Here is a 22,203-nt window from a genome sequence, read left to right on the forward strand (position 1 = left end):
GTTCCATATGGTCTATCTACAAATTTTGTCTGAAATGCATAGTGTTTCACTTTTTTCTATTAAATTAATTCTATTCCCTTATTTTATACCAGAAGAAATTGAATCAAAATCAGCAATAGTAAAAAAATATATATATACTGCACAGGGCAACAGAGGGAAAAGAGGCAAGTATGTCACGATAAGCTGCTGACAGTGGGAGGCATGCCAACATATGTGCTTCAGAATTTGGGGAACATTATTTGGGGTGAACAAAAATGTAATCATGTATATACTAAGTGATTCTCCTGTTTTAAATAAATTGGGTTTCTTGAATCTCTATTTCACTCAAAGCATCAAGGTGCAAAAGATAAGTACCAACATCCTGTCCTGTTTACTTACATGTTTTTTTATATACGATATCCATGTTCTGGTTTGCATCTGTTCGTGTTTTTTAATGTTTTTATTATTTTCTTTAATTCACCTCTTAAAACCTATTAGCACTGAGCTCGATAGCTGCAGTCACTTAAGTGCGGCCAGTATCCAGTAATCAGGAGATAGTGGGTTCGAGCCCCACTGTCGGCAGCCCTGAAGATGGTTTTCCGTGGTTTCCCATTTTCACACCAGGCAAATGCCGGGGCTGTACCTTAATTAAGGCCACGGCCACTTCCTTCCAATTCCTAGGCCTTTCCTATCCCATCGTCGCCATAAGACATATCTGTGTCGGTGCGACGTAAAGCAAATAGCAAAATAAAAAACCTATTAGTGCCGTGCGTTGCCATATGGCAACAATTTTCATGCCTTTTTTTTTTTATGATGATGATGCTTGTTGTTTAAAGGGGCCTAACATCTAGGTCATCGGCCCCACCTTTTTATTTTAGTACTGATGCCAACATGAAGGAATCTGGAAGACTGTGGCCCAGCAGTTAGAGAAGTGTTTCTACTCATAGAATCGAGTAATCACGTTTATTTAATTTTAAAATCTATTGTTGTGACACAAGGAGTGGTGGACTGTAGGTTATTATCAGTTTCCTGTGAAATGGCTGCCAGCTTCATGTAAGTAGAAAATACAATTTATAAATGAAGTTGTTTCATTGGATTATGTTTACAAAGCGTTGTGCACACTTCATGACATTTGTTGTAAGCATTTGAAATAGTACGGGTGCATAATGCACAGTAGTGCTTGTTGAGTCTTTAGCATGGAAATGCTAGGCGTTTATATCCAGTAAAATTGCTGGAGCTGTCAGATCACATTATTTTATCCTAATTTATACATCTTCTTTGCAGGAGGGAATTTTCCTTTTCAGAAGCACTGGATATGCTGCTGACTGAAGATGTTGATTGTGTGTTTTTTCTTTTTGTGGAACTGCGCGATGTAAGTATACTTACAGACAAAGACTCTGGTGGCGGGCTCTTGACAGTTGCATGACAGTGCTGAAATAAAGCTTGTAAATAATGAAAGAGTTGGAATTAGTTCCTATGGTGAAGGTGTGTTACCAGAGGACAAAGTGCCTTTCGTATCTCCTGATGCAAGATCTGTTTCAATACCTGAAACTGCAAAAGAGTGGATAACTGATAGAGAAAATAATAAATCAAATTATAAACCAAGGTGGACTAAATGGGCTGATTTTGATATAGGGTGACTGTCCACATTTCCAGAGCCTAATTATAGCAAGTACAAATCCATGACTAATGTTGACATTTTTGAATTATTTGTTGATAACCAGCTGATCGAACATTTAGTTCAAGAGACCAAAAAATATGCAATATTTTTAAATTGTACATACCCACAAATAACTTCTGATGAAATTCATTGGTTCATCACCATACTTTTCATTTGCCCTCCAAGTATTCTAATTGGGACATGCAGGATGATATAATAAACAGTGCAGTGTCTCAGTCAATGAGAAAGGACGGATTTCTCCAGATATGTCAATTTCTCCACTTTGCAGAAAATACGCAGGTCGATGAGAAGGATAAAGCGTGGAAAGTTCGGCCAGTAATAGAAATGTTAAAGGAGAAGTGTGTCAAAAATTTTGTGTCAGAGCAAGATGATGAGTGCATGGCTCAATATTTCATCTGGCACAGTTGCAAACAATATATTCATGGTAAGCCAATGTGGTTTGGTTTTATACTTTGGTCTTTAAATTCAAAAGATGGTTACTTAATTTTGAATTATACAAGGCAAGAGGCCTGCAAGCACTCTGCTAGTGTTACTAGATGAGATTGCAGAGGAGAAAAGGAATCTACAGTAAAATTTATACATGGACAATTTATTCAGTGGTGGAGTTCTGTTCTTTTACCTGAACTTTCTTGGATATTCTGCTATAGGGACTATAAGGGGAAATAGAATTCCTAAGGAACACCCAATGACACAAAAAAAAAGAAAAAAAAGAAGCTTGTTTTGAAAACAACGGGATTCATTTGAGACAGCTATGGAAATGAATGATGGCCACCTCTGTGTAAGGTGGATGGACAATGCCATTGTCACACTGCTGTCTATATCATGTGGCTCCCAAGAAGTGGTTTCAGTGAAGAGGTTTTCTAAGCATCTCAAATGAACAGTAATGTTTGAAAGACCTAAGTTGATTTCCAAATACAATTCTGGCATTGGCAGAACTGATACAATGGACCAAAATGTTGGCTATTGTTGGGTCGGAATTAGAGGCAAGAAATTGTACTGGTCCCTGTTTGTGTGGATGTTGGATGTAGCTATGAAAAATATCTGGCTACTATATAAGAAATCCAGGAATCAGAACATATCACAATTAGACTTCATGAGGGAAGTAGCCAGCATGTATCTGAGGAGGTATAAAGTGTTACCTAGAGGTTCTGGAAGTCTATCTTCTGGTGTAGGATCTTCATCACACTGCCGTGTTTCAGACAGAATAAGGTTTGATGGGACTGATCATCTTGTCCAGCTCATGTCAGAAAAGAAAAAGAGGAGATGTATGAATCATTCTTGTTCTTCTATTGTCAAAACAATGTGCTCCAAGTGTGAAGTTGGGCTCTGCATTGACTGCTTCTTTCCCTTCCATAAAAGACAGTAAAAGACTGCCATTCTATATCCCTGTATCTAATACACAAGTATTGAGAGGTGGCTTTTATCTGCCTCAGAAAATATTGAAAATATGTTCCAGTGAGTGTTTTGATTTGCCAAGCAACAAATGATACAAATGACTCTCAGTACTACAAACAAATACTTTGTCCTTTGTTCATTAATTCTATTTTTTTTTAATCTGTGTTGTGAATAAAAAGTGATATTCCATATTCTTACAATAAATAATGCTAAGATTTTCAACATTGTTAAAGTATGTATGTTAAGTGCTCAGCTGAGAGGCTGGTTTGATCCTCATCAGTTCCACCATCAGTTGTCATAGGTGGCCTAGGTGTCACTGAAGAGATACTAGGGAAATGAGGAGTGAGGTAGTTTCCCGTTGCTTTCCTCACTGAACCCGAATTTTGCTAATGCATATCAGTCTGCCAATGAGCAATATTTTCACACCATCCATAACGGACTGGCTGCATAAGGAATGGCATTACTAGCATTACTTTCATGTTGTCAAAGCCAAGGATGAGACTGAGACAGGTTAATGAAAGTGAATGATTTGTTCTAGCACATACCAGAAGACAATGCACTGAGAAAACTAGGTTTTGTCAGCAAAGGTAACAAACATAAACTACTTTGTAGCCTAAATTCTTCTTCTAAAACTCATTGTTAAAATATAGGTAGTGCAAGTGCCTAGCAGTCCCAAAATTCTGAAACTTGTTTCATTAGTTTATTTTGGTCTCAAACATGCGGTAAAATATAACAAATTATAATAATCTCAGAAAAAAAATTAATTTTGGTGGTAACAGTTAATGGTTACATTGCTTTTAATTTTTTTAATTATGATTATTATTATTATTATTATTATTATTATTATTATTATTATTATTATTATTATTATTATTATGGGAGAAAAAAGGGTGGGGGGTAGCACAAATCAGCAAAACTGTTTAACAGAATCAGAAGAACAACAATTTTATGGCCTTTAAAACAATCTATATGGTCACAGAAAAGTAGCCTGAACCCCCTAACCTGCGAACACAATAACAACATACCGTCCTCTTGAGTCATAACAAGGAGGCAATATTATGAAAACCAATAATATGAATAGATAGTATTTGGCATTCTGAGAGTTAGTAACTATTATGTTTTCCTAGTTCAATCTGGGAGGCTTTGTGAGTGAACTAATTTCATCTGTAAGCCTACTCTGTTATTCACAGCTAGCACTGTAGTCTTACCTACTATATATCACCACCAACTTTGACATTCCAATTATCTATCTATCTGTTATCTATCAACAAAAGTAAAATTCTGCTGGAATGGATACTATTGCTGAGTTAAATATTTCCATATAATACTGAGTGCACCAACAATAATAGGCAGTGCTAGGATTGAACCTGCAAACCTGGGATCATGAGTCAAGCACTGATCCACTGAGTCAGCTTGTTACTGAGAAATCAGTATATACCAAATCAAGTAATCAACTGCTCAATATACCTCTGATTCTTGGTTTCTTTGCATATGAATCCATGAGTGCACTCCATTATATCATACTTTATTACCACTCTATGCACACTTTCATCCAAGATATTCCTTAATGATTAACGTTGTCTTATTTCTCTTATCAGTTAACTCCAGAAAACATGCTCTGTACTTTTGAGTCCAACGTCCCCATCTTATAAACTAGACCTTTGCTGGGCTGAGTGGCTCAGACAGTTGAGGCGCTGGCCTTCTGGCCCCAACTTGGCAGGTTTGATCCTGGCTCAGTCCGGTGGTATTTGAAGGTGCTCAAATACGTCAGCCTCTTGTCGGTAGATTTACTGGCACATAAAAGAACTCCTGCGGGACTAAATTCTGGCACCTCGGCGTCTCCAAAAACCATAAAAGAGTAGTTAGTGGGAAGTAAAGCAAATAACACTATTTATTATTAAGCTAGACCTGAATTTATCTAGCATTACCGGTAATGAAGGGATAATATGTCCTGCAAAACAACATGCCTTTTGTAAATATAGCCTATGTATAACTGAAAACCTTGCTACTCGTATTTTAATTTTATCACAGCTTGTTTCTATTCCTTTCTTAACTTGTGAGATTTCATAGCAAGAGTATAACCAGTCACTTTTCATACATCTTAGCCCTACCACCACCTTTATACTTATGTATGGGCCCAGAGACAGCTTTGATGGACCCCAGGCAAGTAATGACCGCAACCCCCCCCCTTTCCCTCTCTCTCGCCAAAAAATGCCCCAGGCAAGAAAATTTCATTGACCTCCCTTACAGAAATGTTAAGTGATATTTTTTGTAAATTTCTTATACATTTCTTAAAGTTGAACCTTCATAAATTAAATCTAACATTTTTAAAAGCTGAAGTTAAGTTTTAAACCTTTTATTACTTACTGTATCTTGTTTACGAATTGATAAATATTGAAAATGCGTTATTCAGTTGTCTTTAAAATTATTCCTTGTTTTACTCCAACATTCAGCACATTAACAAAGTTTTTTATATAGGTATACTGGACTAGTTCATCCCTACATAATTAAAATATACATTAAATTAAATTTGACTAAATTCTGCTCTGCTCTGTCAAATAGGTTTTTTTGTATATTTTAACGTTCTTTATTATTTCACAAGGACTTGAAAGGTGAGGCCTCCCTTTAATGTGGAGCCCATGTGGTAGGGCAGGATAGCTTCTTATCTAAATGAAATGAAAGTAATATTCAGTAGTCATTTGAGATAAAATATACTGTATTAGCAACCTGACATGGTCGTAGCATAGTACAGTACAATATCCTAAAGTGTAGTACAATATACTTAAACTGCCTTTAAGTTTAAATATTCTTTAATTTGTCTACATTATACATAAGGCCTGTTATTGATGTTTTTTGGCCCCTAAATGCTAAATAAAAAGGCTGTCTCAAAAACGTCATTATTAATGGTTTACTGATAGGCATAGTAATATATTATAAAAGAAAGAAGAATACATTATTATTCAACTGAAGATAAATATGATTTTTAACTTCCAGCTTATAGTAGTTGCTCATGGTGACTGATGTTATACCATTAGCACTAAGCAAATCAAAAACGAAATCCAACAGTTAAAAAAAACTTTAACAAGTAAACTTACTACGGCGTAATTACTGCATGAACACAATCACTCAGCTAAAAAATTAAGATTGAAAACCAAAGAGATAAACGAACTTCGCTGTAAATGACAATATTAGCAACTAACATTGTTACAACAATAAACGAAGGGTGACGAGACAAACGGAGAAGGGGGAGTTAGACAGGCAACAACAACCGCACGCTCTTCCTCTGTAGACAGCAATAGTGCGGGTTCTTCAGAGCAATGTAAAACCTACACTTTTCTATTATATTACTTACAATCATGAGTACATAAATTGCAGGCATTCTGCAAATACGACCAGATATTTTTGGTGGCTTATTTAATTTACTTTTCACTTTTTTTTCCATTCATTTAGATACTTTTTTGCTAACTATTGCCCGGGACAGAGTTCTGGGCCCCCAAGGGAGAGCTGGGCCCTGGAAAAATGACCCGAGTAAACCGGTCTGTCTACGTCTCTGCTTATGTATTTCTACTCAAAGTCTTAAATATGAATGTACAAATCCTTTAGGGGTAAACACATAAAATTGCACCAGATTAACATAATTGCTACCTGACTTAATTTTATCCTTTTATTTGTGTGTTTACCAGTTTTAATATAAACGGTATGGCAAGTTCAGTAGGTACGTATACCTTGCATGCTAGTTGAGATAACCTTGTCTCATCTTACTGAAGACTCCACATACTTTTTTTTAATTAAACAATTTCTCATGAGAAATTGACATGGACACCATCGGTTATAGAGGAAATACAGGCAAATGTGAGATGAAGAGACAAACACTCGGGAGGGAATTTACACAACCAGCTATCAAAAGCTCTTTTGCCATTCTTTGTATTGGCCTAGGTAGCCTGAAGGAAGACTAGGTGGGAAGTTCAAAATGTGAGAAATTCTAGCATTTTCAATTCTGTGTCTATGAAATTACAAGCTGACAAGAGCTTGTTTCCAATATGCACATGAAACACATTTTATTAATATCTATTGTTGGGTATTAATGTTAATTTGAACTCTGTCAGGGACAAAGAGCAGCAAACAATGTACAGCAATTGTTGCAGCAGTGTCCAGATCTCTATGGGTATGGCAATTGTTTTTAATGTAACTCGACTAAGACAGGGAATAATGTTGTCAACCTTGTTGTTATTAATGCTCTACCTTAGGTATCTTAGGGTTAGACTGACTACAGTTTTTGCCATTTTTGAATTATGGACACTTTCAGAGTCAGCAAATTGAGCTTTACCTTTGAATCAGATGAATGTATCTCAGGCTATAATAGTTCAGCAGTTTAGCACTAACCTATCTACAAAATAATACATTGTGGAAACTTGAGATACCATAACACTTTTTGAGAAATGTATTGGTCCACCGTTTCAGTACTAATTAATTATCCATTGATTTAAATGGAATTCATAGTCATACTATTTATTGTAGGACATGTTTAATTCTCCTTTAAGAATATTTTCAGCTACTACATATCAGCTTATTACTAGTTAAAACTCATAATCCAAAAGGATGTACATTACAGGGACTAAAATACTCATAAACAAGAAAAATTAACACTTAAAATTGAAACCCAACATGCCAATGTCTTTTGTTGTCTGTAACTCCTTGTCCTCCTTGATGTCAATAAACTAGCGATAAAATGACAGCATTTTGGTAAAAATCCTTGCTGTTGTCATGAAACAAACAATTATACAAGGTACTGAATACACATTAAAACTGTGTAAATGGGCCGATGATCTTCGATGTTAGGCCCCTTAAAACAACAAGCATCAAAACTGTGAATGACACTATGTGATGTCTTAGAAATATGAAATGACAGATTTTATAAACAAATTGCTTCTTATTGCAAGTGCAGGATATTTGCAGGTAGTCACTTCGGAACACTGAAGTTAAAAATATAATGTATCCTGTATAATATGTTTGTATCTCCTGGACTTGATAGAGTAGTTCCCTGCTGGCTGTCAACTTGGCTCTAATACCAATATAATGGTCCGTTATTGGACATTATAAATTTTCCAGCTAACTCATTCTTGGTTGCCTGCGTTTTGCCCCATGTGCTAAGTCCAGTGTAAGTTCTGATCTGAGAAGAAGTCTGCATAGACTGTTAGAGAAAAGGTTAAGCATAATATAAAGGCTACAAACCTTCAGTAATATATCAAGACCAGCAATGTAACATCCTGCCTGGAAGAATAACCTTGGAGTGCATGGAACGTGGCTAAGAGGTTTGCCAGGTTGATATGTCAACAGTCTTACTACATGTTCTTTGTATTCTCCAGCAATGCCTTGAAATGGGGATACAATGTCACATGTATTGCTTGTTTATATAACTTACCCAGAAATTCATGATTCCAATAAAATATAGAATGATTAATAATAAAAACTTAAATACAGGGACTTTCATATAAACCAAGACCTAACGCATGGTGTTTGTAGTCTGAGCTACAGCAGTTGCCTCAGCCGAACTTATTTCACGCGTGGTCGCCCTACTTTAAGTGTGTATACAATCTTATATCAAATCTTACCTTATAAAAAATGCTGGAAGTGTTGTCATTCCCAGGTTATACAGGCATTGTATCTGGTAACCACATATTAGCTGACGCAAATGAGTTCTGCCACTAATGTTTCTGATTTCATTCGTAATGTTTTCTTTCTGTTCCTCCAGTGTGTGAAGATTTCTTCCCGGGTTCACTAGGCTAATTGGTGATAGTCCCAATGACAATTGGAATTGTGTAAATCGTATCTATTGCGCGACAGGTGAACACATACAACCGTCACTTAAGTTATATATATAAAATGCTAACGTGTATGTTTCACAAAACTCAAGCTCTTAAACTAGAAGGAGTTAAAAAGTGCAGTTTGTACCAAAATCTTCCAAATAACCTCAGTAGTATGGGAAAAATCTTGCATTTCTTGAAAAGCCAATGAAAATATATTTATTCTTGTAATTTATGTAATTATAAATGATCTATACACATAAAATGCTAACGTGTATATTTCATAAAACCCAAGCTCTTAATCCAGAGGGAGTTAAAAGGTGCGATTTGTACCAAAAGCTTCCAAATTGTCTCAATAGTACAGGAAAAATCTTGCATTTCTTGAAAAGCCAACGGAAATATATTTATTTTATGTAATTCATCTATACTAATATAATAAAGAGAGAGTGCAAATTTTGTGATTTTGTGTATATCTGGAGGGTAATCTCAGGAACTACTCGACCGATTCTAAAAATTATTTTACTGATGTAAATGTACATTATCACTGAGGGACATAAAATGTATTTTATTGTCAAAACAACTGCGGGGGGGGGGGGGGGGGGCTGCGATGCCGGGAGATATAAAAAATACTGGGCTAATATAAGTGAAATATCGATTTTGTTGTACAAGGACGAGACAAAGCTCATTTTAAGCCCCTTGACACAAAGAACAAAACTTGGTAAGCCATACGAGCCCAAAAACCATGTTTTAAGGCTTTAAAACCAACCGTTTATTGGCACCACAGTACCCCTGCTCTAGGAATTGGATAAAGAAATGAACTGCTGTAACCATGGTAACATCAGCTCCAAGATTTTATAGCAGCGAGATTATGCATGTGTGTTTGGGCATAGCTGCCAACCAAAATTTGTACACATACGACTTACCACCTGGAAAAAATATACTGTTGTGTAAGACACTCATAGGACTCCTTTTGGCAGGGATGGATAGGGGGTGAAGTATAAAAGTAATAGAAAATGACCTACATTAATGTAGAATCTATAGTTTTTGGGGTTGCTGACAAGAATAGTCATACTCCAGATATAATTTAAGTCCAAGATAGCCCCATTGGCACAGCGGTGAGAAGGGGCAGAAAAGAATATGTCCAAAATGATTGAGATTATGGATGAAAGTATGTATGTTCCAGCATAGCTCTCAACCAATATTGGTACACATACGACTTACTATTTGAAACAAAAAGTGACTGTGGGGGCAAGAAACGCCTAGCACCCAGATATTAATGTCGAATCCATAGTTTTCAAGGTCACCGAGGGAACTGTGACAATCTGGATGCCATTTAAGTCATAGTTCAGTCCCAGTCAGAATGTCCAATGTGACCAAGATTATGGATGTATGCGTGTACGCTGAAGCATACGTTTTTCATCAAGTCGTAGCAGTTGTACGACTGAGCTTGGCATGGTCTATCGAGTTGTGTTGAGTGTAATCAGCAGTACGGTAATGTATTGAGTGATTCAAACCTTAGCCAGATAGGTTAAGAGGGGAAGACTTGGGGAGGGGTTTATGAAAATCCATGGTTTGCCTTATTTTTTGACCTGTGATTGAGTATGTATGTTGGGTATTTAGCCCGAAGGCTGGTTTGATCCTCCACAGTTCCACCAACAGGTGTCATAATTTGCCTAGGCGTCACTGAAAGAGGCATACTAGAGAAATGAGGAGTGAGGTAGTTTCCCGTTGCTTTCCTCATCAAACCAGAAGTTGTTGTTACATATCAGTCTGCCAAGCCCAATGAAATGCATGCCCCAACTGACCCTATGAGCGATATTTTCACCATTCATAACAGGCACTGGCTGCATAAGGAATGGTATTACTACCATCGCTCACACCTGGGTCAACTTCATAGTGTCGAAGCCAAGGATGAGACTGAGATAGGGCAATGAAAGTAACAAATTTATTCTAGCCCATACCAGAAGACATAGTGCACAGTAAACACTACATCTCACCAGCAAAGGCATTGTGATTGAGTGTCTGCAAATATTTGACTGATGCTTGGTTTGGTGCGGTTTAATGTTCTTATGGAAATAATGACATGTTTGTTTTAACTCATAAGGCATGTATAATACACCGGGGTAGTTACGGTTAAATGGTACTTGATACCAATGATACTACATCAAACATTGTATGCAAAGAAGCTTCAGTCAGAAATAAATTCACCCTTCATACAAATGTGGGGTGAAAGTGAGGGTGAGTGGTGAGGCGGATTCCCACATGCAAGAGTTCTCGTATGGGTATGCTAATTTTTATTATTTGTCTGAAAGGATCATCTAATTTGCAGACAATATAGGCTGCAACAAGGACAAGCTTCCACCCGAAACAATCTAAAACTTTAAGAAATTAAAAATTAAATAAAACTTTAAATTTAACACACAACAATAATTCTAAAAGTACAAAAAGTTCGTAAAGTATCAATGTCACAACTAAAATCACTTGACACATTAACAGGTAATATAAATCCTAAAAGAAACTTTTCAAAAAAGTACCAGGGCAACGCATGGAGCAATTTCATATCAAGACACGTTATTTGACCTATTTATAATGAATGCTGTGGAGCACCACGGCTCCTCTAGTAGAAAACCCTACTTGTTGTGCTAATTTTGTGAATGATTTATTCGGTGACAGTTCAAGATTCGTACCAATGTCATCTAGCTTTTCCTCTCTTAAAACCATTCGTGTGTATGCACGTTTTTTTTATTGAGCACTGAACTAGTAGGTTCAAATTTATTTACAATTAAATTGCTGAGCAAATGCATCGTGTACCTGTCGAGCCGACTCGTAATTAAAATAACTTTCACATATGAAAATACGGTGTTGCAATGATAACTCTCTCACCATGTTAACAGCTGAGATTTCAGACTGGCAACTGATGCTTGTGAGGTCGAACATGTGCACTCTGCTTGCAAGGTCAAGAACTATGCGTGCGCCTCCAATACTGCAGCTTACATTTCGGAGAGTAAAAACGCCCATTGGATGGTCTTAGTTTATATGAGAGACCCTCTATGTATCCAGAATCAAAGAGAAACATGCAATAAAGCAAAATACTGTATGTATTTATTTGCATCACCAGCCCAAAGCGATTTACATATGTCACCTTCTTTGTAGATCTTCTCTACAGAATAGTAGTTCCCATGTTTATTTTTCACTGGTTGAGGGCACTTTATTCCTTGAGAGCCTGTAAAGAAAATCATACTTTTGAAAGACATACTGTACATCATACACCTTGTCATTGTATCAATGCTTCTGTAGTCTCAATAAGTAGATAATTACTACAGACTGCTTATTTTGGCAAATCTCCATTTAAAAAATGTTTATTTTGTCTGTAAATCATGAAGAATTATAATTTTTGACAAAAAATCCTTCCATGTCATATGAAAACTTTAGAAATCACTGGTTGTATATATAAGGTACATATGTATGTATGTCATATGAAAACAGCAAGATATGCTTTTATGAAACTCATTATGTTCCTACCTATTTTATAATTTGTATTACCGGTAACTTAAATGGTGGGCAAATTGGTATAACAATATTCAAAGGAGGAAGTGGGAATATGAGAGAGGATTGAAACAGCTTCTTGCTGATATTTTGAAAAAATAAGTTTAATTTAGAAATTTTTCAAACAAAACTTACTTTAAATATGATTTTAACATTTTATGTCATGACAGTCTATCAAAAAAGCTGTAGTGACACTCCAGATTTTTAGTATCAGAAGACAAACTATATGGGGGTAATACACCCAAGGAACCCTTAGGGGGGGGGGGGGGGGCGAGGGGGCTGAGATATAAAAATCATCGAAAGCAGTGTCGAATTCATACTTTTCGGGCTCGCTGAAATGAATAGTGACACTCCGCAACTTTTTAATGTCCAAGCTCAGCCCCCTCAGGGTGGGAGGCGATGGGGGAGTGATATATAAAAATAATAGTGTCGAATCCATGAATAGTGACACTCCGGATTTTTAGTGTCAGGAGACAAACCACGTGGGGTTCCCCAGGAACCCTTAGGGGCGAGGGGGCTGAGATATAAAAATAATCAAAAGTAGTGTCGAATCCATTCTTTTCGGGGTCGCTGAGATGAATAGTGACACTCCGGAATTTTTTAAAATCCAAGTTCAGTCCCCTTCGGTGTGTGATATATAAAAATAATTGAAAATAGTGTCGAATCCATAGTTTTCGGGGTCACTGAGATGAACAGTGAGACTCCGGATATTTTATAAGTCCAACTTCATCCCCCTTTGGGGGTGGGGGGCGAGGGGGAGTGATTTATAAAATTAATCGAAAATAGTGTCGAATAGGTAGTTTTTGGGGTCGCCGACGTGAATTGTATACTCCGGATTTGTAGTATTTGGAGACAAATCACGTGGGGGTAAGACACCCCAGGATCCCTCAGGGGCGGCGGCGAGGGGGTGAGATATAAAAATCATCGAAAGTAGTGTCGAATTCATACTTTTTTAGGATCCCTGAAATGAATAGTGACACTCCGGATTTTTAGTGTCAAGAGACAAACCACGTGGGGTTATACACCCCAGGAACCCTTATGGGCAGGGGGGGGGGCGACGGGGCTGAGATATATAAATCATCTAAAGTAGTGTCGAATCCATTCTTTTCGGGGTCGTTGAGATGAATAGTGACACTCCGGAATTTTTGAAGTCCAAGTTCAGCCCCCTTCGGGGTGGGGGGCGATGGGAGAGTGATACATAACAATAATCGAAAATAGTGTCGAATCCATAGTTTTCCGGGTTGCTGCGATGAATAGTAACATTGCGGATTTTTTAAAGTCCGAGTTCAGCCCCTTTGGCATAGGGGCAGAGAAAGGGTGTTAAATAATTAATTGTTCAAAATGACCGAGATAATGGACCGGGATGTGTGTATGTTCCAGTATGACTTACAACCTGGAAAATATACTGTGAGAGTAAGACGTCCCTAGAACCACTAGGAAGGGGGTGAAATGTAATCCATATTAATAAATGGAAGTCAGTATGCAGCGATATACATATACTGTACTGTATATATATATAAAATATGGCATAAAAATGAAAACCAGACGTGAATTAATGAGAAACTTCCAGGCATCATAGAAACTTAATACCGGTACTTGGTACCAGACAAACTGATGACTTCAGGATCTGTAGAAAAATCGGACATTCACATCATTCTCTGAGGGGGGCACGCTGGGAGTTTCAAATCTATATAAGAACGCAGTCGGATATATTTATCCAAAACGACAACCTATAAGTTTCATGGGCCTAAAAGTCCTAATTTGTAACCCCCTCCCCTATATCAAGATGGCGGCCCAATCTGCCAGATGAGCTAGAAAAGTGAAATTTGGCAAAATTATACCTTTTAGCTTGTAACCGACGGGAAATTTACGAGATGTTTAAAATTTTTATTTTTTAACCCGATAAATATCGAAATATGGAGGCAATTTTAATGACGGTGCAGACCTTCCTTTTGAGGTACCGATATTTGGTGGCTAAACGGTAAGTTGTATCACAAAGCTGATGGCACAATCTCCGTTCAATTTGGAGTGATCTACAACTTTGGTCCTATGACATTTTGACGTATCTCTAACCCTTATACGTTAAATTTGGCTCTATTTCTGGATTTACCTAAGTTTTTCACTTTGTACACGTATAATTGATGATTTAAATCACTTATAGGACAGGTAAGATCATCAAATTCTACACGAATATTGGCCCGCTCAGTAGCCATATGTGAGCCAAATTCTATGCTTGAAGCTGTCACACATTGTCCCCTCAAATTTGGCCTACAATAAGCATTTACTGTATTTGCGTGTGTAAGATTTCATTTCATCAGCGCGGGTGATATTCTCCAGCCCTGCATTACAGAGACAGCTTCACCAGTTCAAACCCGGTCTTATTGGTAGGGGAGAGATGTATTGATTTTTTCTACGGAGCTATCAGCTGGCCCACGTGACACACTGAGGAGCAGGCCAAGGTCGTCTCGACACGCGGACAGCACATGTCAAATCTCAGGTAGAAGTGCTTTCGAGAATTGAACGCTGGACTTCGACCAATTACGGACGATTATAGTAGTGATGGGCAACGCTCTCGCTCTCGCTCGAGACTCTCGAGACTGACGTCGCAGATCTCGAGACTCTCGCGAGAATCTCGAGCCCGATCCTCCTGTAGTGCAAGCGTGTGACGTACCAGTAACTACGACTGTGAACTTATCGTTCTCATATGGAAACGTGTGTGCCAATACACTTTGTCAAAAGCCTGGAAAAGTACTGCATGTTTAACTATGAACCCCTTAATACCATTAACGAAAGTGATAACGGAATGTCAGTATCTGAAACTGTTCACGGCTCATTTGAGGTGGACATCTCAGCTGAATAACCCTGCATAATTTGTGAATAACTGTAGATAGAGTATACACCGACTTGGATACTAGAGGCGTGCATTATTCGAACTTGAGACAGGGAAGACGTGCTTTGCTACATATGCAACCCCCATTACACATGAGTGGAACGTGTAATCTAAAATGCCCAACTTTGCTCCAATTCTTTCAGCAGGGGTGATGGGCAACGCTCTCGAGACCGAATCTCGTGTGCTGCGAATTTTGCGACGCGACGTCTCAGTAACTACGTGTGTAAGCTTGGTAGTTATCATCAGCAGTTCTCATATGGAAATGTGTGTGACGATAACTTTTGTCAAAAGCCTAGGAAAGCTCTGCATGTTGAACTATGAACTCCTTAATACCATTTACGAAAGTGAAGACATAATCTTAAACTGTTCACGAGTTATTTTAGGTGGACTTCTTAGCTGAATAACCTATATAATTTGTTAATAATTGTTATTAGGATGTAAACCTGTCTGGATGCCTCACAATCGTTGTTGGCAGGGAAGCTTCTTGTTATTAAAACCGGGCCGGAGGTGTTCTGTGACTATTCCTCTTCATTTATATTATGTGTTTTTAAGTGTCGAATCATCCCAGAAGTATTTCTGCCGATGTACCGGTAATTTACTTCTTTTGAATAAACAACACTGCGGGCTGTTCTATAAGGCATCTCTTCAAAATAACTGACATCCACGACTTACGTTGCGTTTCGGACATCGTCTTCAAGTTGTCGCGTACAACTATAGTCAATTTCACATGGCACCGTCATATATCGAAGTACCTAATTAAGACGTGAATACTCTATAACATTGTACAGTATAGCCTAAGCGCTCGACAAGCGAGGACGTATTGAGCAGACGGTCTCGGTAGTGATGGAGGGGAGTGTAAGAAAGAAGTGAGGAGTATTAAGATGATGATTGGTGTTGAACAATATAGGGCAGTAATAGGAAGATGGCTGGGGAGAAAGAAGTGAAATTAGGAGGGAGTAGAATGATATTGGGAATGAAGAAAGAGATGATGCTGACAGTGGCGGAGATTATAGTAATGTTATGTATTGGAGGAGTTGAATTGAACCCCGGGCTGAACTCCAACGGAAGTATGAGTTGGGAAGACGTGGAGCTAATGAAAAGAGTTGTAAAAGAGGTGGTTGAAGAGGTGTGCCCAATTGAGCAACTTAAAAATGTAATTCAAGAGCAAACGAAGGAGTTCGAGAAAATGCAGATGACACAACAGCCAAAGTGAGAAACAACACCGAAGAAGTGGCATCATTAAGGGAGAAAATAAGACTAGAAGAGGAAACGCTGAAGCTGAAATCAGAAGTAGAAATCAGTACACAAAATCAGAGAAAGAAATACCTATTTATATATGGTATGCCTGAGGAGAAGAGGGAGGACAAACTGCTTACAATTTATAAAGTGGTGGACCTAATTCAGGGGAAAATGAAAATTAATTTCAGTGAAGTAGACATAGACGATGTGGCGAGAATAGGGAAAGTAAAAGTAAATAGGCCGATTAAAGTGCAACTGTTGTCCACTTTGATGGCCGATATAGTGATGGGAAATTCGGTTAATATGCAGAGGGAAAGAATATGGATCAGGAGAGACATGGGAAGTGAAGGGATCAGGAATGCCAAAATTCTTATGAAGCATATGATTCGGACCAAACTCCAAGGTTTGGGATCTTCTATCAGGGGACAGGAACTTGTAGTGACAAATGGCTGCTGGAAAAGGATTTGGAGCGTGACCAAATTACTGGACCTGGAGGAAAATATAACACAGGAGGAAGATAAGGAGACAAGTATGGGGAAGAGAGTGGCAGAAAGGCAAGTTATACACAGCAATGTTGGAGAAGACGGACAAGGTGATAAGGAAATTACCAAGGAAAAAAGGAAGGTGAATGAAGAAAGACAGAGAGTGGAGCATAGTGAACGTGTGATCGTGAATAGTGAAGGTAGACAATGGGATGGGAATAAGAAGGTTTAGGGATACAGCTACGGGCACAGCAAGTGAAGAGGTAAATCAGAGAAGTGAATGCAGTGAAGTAAGGGGTGTGCAGAGTGAAAAGGACAACGCAGAGTTACCCAGGCAGAGAATTGAACTGTGTGTGAGCAGAGGAAGCAAGTCGGGCTTAGGAAGGAACAAGAGCTTCAGGGATCTATGGAGAATAAAAAGAAATGATGAGGGTATTGTCACAAGAAGCAAAAACTCTAATAATGTTAGGAAGTAGTTGTAGTTAATATGTTTGGAGGAGAGATTACAGTGGATATAATGTTGTGACTATAGTAGATAAGGTGTATTTGGTATGTAAGTGATCGGTGGTTTATGGTGAATGTAGGATGAGGTGATGATAATTTGTTGGTGAAATGTGCTCTGGAGGTGTGTTTAGAGTGGCACGTGGATGGTAATTGTGATGTGGAAGTAATGGTGAGTCGATGATATTAGTATGGAGGGAATATGTTTTGGAGGAGTGATTATGATGAAATTGTTGGTGTAATGTGTTCTGGAGGTGTGTTTGGGAGGGGGTGAGGAAGAGGTGGAGCTGGAGGTATATATTATTTAGTCGGTCAATGTATGTAGAGATTGAGTATAGTGGATATGATGAAATTGATGGTGAAACGCGTTCTGGAGATGTGTTTATGGTTAGAGAGAGGACGAGAATGAGGTGGAGCTGATGGTTTATGGAGGTAGGTGTTGGTATTTTGAGTAAGCTGTATTTGGTAAGTGATTGGTGATTTTTGGTAAAAATATGGATAAATGTGTTTGGGAAGTATGATGAAATTGTTGCCAGGTGAAAGTATTAGTGAAATGTGTCTTGGAGGTGTGTCATTGTGAGAGAGAGAGAGAGAGAGAGAGAGAGAGAGAGCGAGGATGAGGTGGAGCGGGAGGTATATGTTATTGAGTCGGAAAATGTTGGAAAGAGTATGTTAGTGATACAATGTTATCTGTATGAAGGGATTACGTTGAAATATTTATGGAGAAGTGGTGGAATACGTAATGGCAGATTAAATTGCAACATAAGCGGCTGGTGATGTAAGTCTTGAATCAGCTAGACAGAGTGGGTCAAGCGAGGAATGAAATGTGTTGTTAGTTAGGAGGAGGGCCCCGCCCACAAGTTACGTAATATCGGGTTAGTTGGATACTTCCAGAGCACTAGGCAGTCAGCCTGAACTGTTGGGACATGGTCGCGACACTGATGCCATCCCTCACTCATTATCCCATACATGCCTATAATGCACAATCCTCAATCACTCTCGCATGCATCTCGAGACTCTCGCGAGAATTTAGAGACCGATCCTCCTGTAGTGCAAGCCGTGCGACGTACCAGTAACTACGACTGTAAACTTGATAGTATATCATTGGCGCTTATTGCGTGAAATAACGTTCTCGTATGAAAACGTGTGAGCCAATAGATTTTGTCAAAACACTGGAAAAGTACTGCATATTCAACTATGAACCCCTTAATACCATTAACGAAAGTGAAAAACGAATGCCAGTATCTTAAACTGTTCACGACATATTTGGGGTGGACATCTTAGTTGAATAACCCTGCATACTTTGTGAATAACTGTAGATAGGATGTACACCTACTTGGATACTAGAGGCGTGCATTATTGTAACTTGAGACGGGGAAGATGTGGTTTGCTACATACGCAACCCGCATTACACATGAGTGGAACGTGTAATCTAAAATGCCCGACTTTGGTCCAATTCTTTCAGCAGGGGTGATGGGCAACGCTCTCGAGATTGATTCTCGTGTGTTGCGAGCTGTGCGACGTCCCAGTAACTACGAATGTAATCTTGATAGTTATCATCAGCAGTTCTCATATGGAAACGTTTATGACGGAAAATTTTGTCAAAAGCCTAGGAAAGCACTGCATGTTGAACTATGAACTCCTTAATACCATTAACGAAAGCGAAGACAGAATGCCAGTATCTTAAACTGTTCACGAGTTATTTCAGGTGGACTTCTTAGCTGAATAACCCGTATAATTTGTTAATAACTGTTATTAGGATGTAAACCTACCCGGATGCCTCACAGTCGTCGGCAGGGTAGCTTCTTGTGATTCAGACCGGGCCGAAGGTGTTCTGTGACTATTTCTCTTCATTTATATTATGTTTTTTAAGTGTCGGATCATCTCAGAAGTATTTCTGCCGATGTATTTTACTTCTTTTGAATAAGCAACACAGCGGGCTCTTAAAAATAACCGACGTGCACGACTTACGTTGCATTTCGGACATCGTCTTCACATTGTCGCGTACAACTAGACACAACTACACATTGAACTGTCATATACCGAAGTACCTAATTATTATTATTATTATTATTATTATTATTATTATTATTATTATTATTATTATTATTATTAACAAATACATTGCAAATGGGAAATATCCCGGTGGCAATGGTCACTAACAGTAGTGCAATAATAACCAGCAAGCTGATGTGGGCAAATTTTCCTTCGTAAACAGGACCATAAGAGATTGGAATAAATTATCAGCAGCAGTCTTTGATAGGTTCTCATCCGGTAACAAATCGTTTAAGAAGATGATTAGTGCTAGTGCAAAGTGAAAAGCAAAAGCTGTAAACGACGGATACTGACTTTGTGATTTTTTCCTGGGTTTAGAAAGTTAAACTCGTAGTATTTCTTGTCATGTTTTATTTCGTTGTTGTCGTTATGGTTGTACGGTAACGATGGTTTAACTTCACTTTATTATAACTTGTAATGTTAAGCTAGTAGAAAGCTCAACATATAGTACTGTAAGCGGTAGTGTTACTCACTGGAAATACTGAATTTGTATATGATGATGCTGGACTTAGAACGTTAAATTAGTAGTACTTCTTGTAATATTTTCTTTCTATGGAATTGCTTGTTGTTGTTGTTGGATAGTTATGCTAACTTTACACATGACGCGAATACTCTATAACATTGTAAGGAATTATTTCCTTCGTCACCAAAATATCGGTAAACGCAAGCAGTGGTCATATGTTATTGAATGTAGGGTCTGATAACAATGTACACCTCCCTGTCGAAAGAATTGGAGCACACTGAATCATTTTAGATGACACATTCCACTCATGCATAATGGTGGTTGCATATGCAGCAAGGCGCATCTTGAATCGTCTCGAGTTCGAATGAATAATGCGCGCCTCTTAGTATCCAGGCACGTGTACCTAAAGTAGCCGTCAGGTTCTGTACTTAAACCACTCATTCGTGTACCTACCAGTGCATGCAATGCCAGAATGCGTATCCTTTATAATTATGTTATAATGCGTCAAAATAGACCTCGGTAGAAATGAAAGCCCTTGTCACTTGTTGACACGTATTTACGAAATGGAGAAGGCCCATGGTTGGCTATTCACATACTCGGCACAAGCAGCTTTCAGCTCCGACTACCTGTAGACCTACGACACGCTGGTCGCCGCACAATGCGGGGACAACGCTCTCGAGATTTCTCGAAATTTCTCGCGAGAAACACTGCCTGCACTAGTCTCGAGAAATCTCGTGACCTAGTCTCAGATTGCCCATCACTAGATTATAGTGCCACACCCCTTTCCCTGGATATGCATAAAAACCCGTGCTTCCAGAAGAAACGTTCTCTTCTTCTTGGCTGCGCTCTTATCTTGCTGTGCTGCGAACTTCGACGTGTTCTTATGCTGCGAACTTAGACGTGCTGCGGACTTCGACGTGCTATTTGCTGTCTACTCCGAGATTGTCACTTCTTGAATTAATTATTTGGCAGAAATATCAGTCACCCTTCACTAATAGTTGGATCAGCGAGCCTGGCAGATTTCTTAAAAACAAGTTACGTATTTTTCCATCATTAATTTAATCGCGCGTGTGTGTGTGGATCACATCTTAAAATTGTTTGTAAGTTTCAGCTTCTACTCCACGAGAAGAAGGAAGAAAATTGCCACGTGTTGGAACGAGTGTTTCAAGATGCTGTTACATTGTGAAGAGGAAGCTTGCCGCAACTTTGCTTGGATCACCGAGGCTACAATGCTCTGCTAAAATGTAGGCGATCTCCGGCATGGGGAGATAGCGACCACGGGCAGATAACTTAGCACATATTCCAGACCATCGGTGAAGATCCAGTTCCAACATTCATTTAAGTACACTTTACTAATGTTTATCTGTTCATCTTTGTAGAACTAATGCTTTCTTATTCATTAGTGGTAATATTTCTTCTAGTCTTGCAGTAGATTTGAATATTTTCACTCTTCTTTCATATGGGAGATGGTAGTTTTGTCGTTTGTGTGTGAATGATTATTGATCTCTATTAGTTTAGCTAGAACGTGTGTATGACTTCTACGATTATTCTAGCTGTCCCATTTAATAGTCTAGCGTGTTTAAAATCATTGTAGAGGCGCGCGGCTGTGAGCTTGCATCCGGGAGATAGTAGGTTCGAATCCCACTATCGGCAGCCCTGAAGATGGTTTTCCGTGGTTTCCCATTTTCACACCAGGCAAATGCTGGGGCTGTACCTTAATTAAGGCCACGGCCGCTTCCTTCCAACTCCTGGGCCTTTCCTATCCCATCGTCGCCATAAGACCTATCTGTGTCGGTGCGACGTAAAGCCCCTAGCAATAAAATAAAATCATTGTCCTCACCGAAAATTAACAATTTAATTTTGAAAATTTTTTGGGGGGGAAATCGTGTGGAACAGATTTACGGCATGTTGTGTTACGCCGGATTTCTATGTAAGAGTTTCTTCATGTGTGATTTAAGGCGTGTTAGTGTCATTTGGCATATTGTCGAATCCCAGTTTCCGCGAATTTGAGATCTCGCACATCTAATAATAATAATAATAATAATAATAATAATAATAATAATAATAATAATAATAATAATAATAATAATAATAATTGTACCTCCACGCCACGAATTCAAAGATTGCGCCAGTTGAAATCCCTCTACAGGAGGAAGCCTGAACTTTAA

General features: G+C 38.5%; 1 protein-coding gene across 1 annotated transcript in view; it reads right to left on the reverse strand.

Moving 5' to 3' along the window:
- The window catches only part of LOC136871615 (hydroxylysine kinase), a 109,581-nt gene that overhangs the window by 15,818 nt on the left and 71,560 nt on the right, over nt 1–22,203 (reverse strand). The window contains exons 4-5 of the mRNA XM_067145078.2: nt 12,002–12,082; nt 8,288–8,427 (exon numbers count right to left, since the gene is read on the reverse strand). Of these exons, the coding sequence (XP_067001179.1) occupies nt 8,288–8,427; nt 12,002–12,082 (221 nt within the window). The remainder of the gene's footprint in view (nt 1–8,287; nt 8,428–12,001; nt 12,083–22,203) is intronic.

The sequence above is a fragment of the Anabrus simplex genome, chromosome 4 (genome assembly GCF_040414725.1).
Source record: "Anabrus simplex isolate iqAnaSimp1 chromosome 4, ASM4041472v1, whole genome shotgun sequence".
NCBI lineage: Eukaryota > Metazoa > Arthropoda > Insecta > Orthoptera > Tettigoniidae > Anabrus > Anabrus simplex.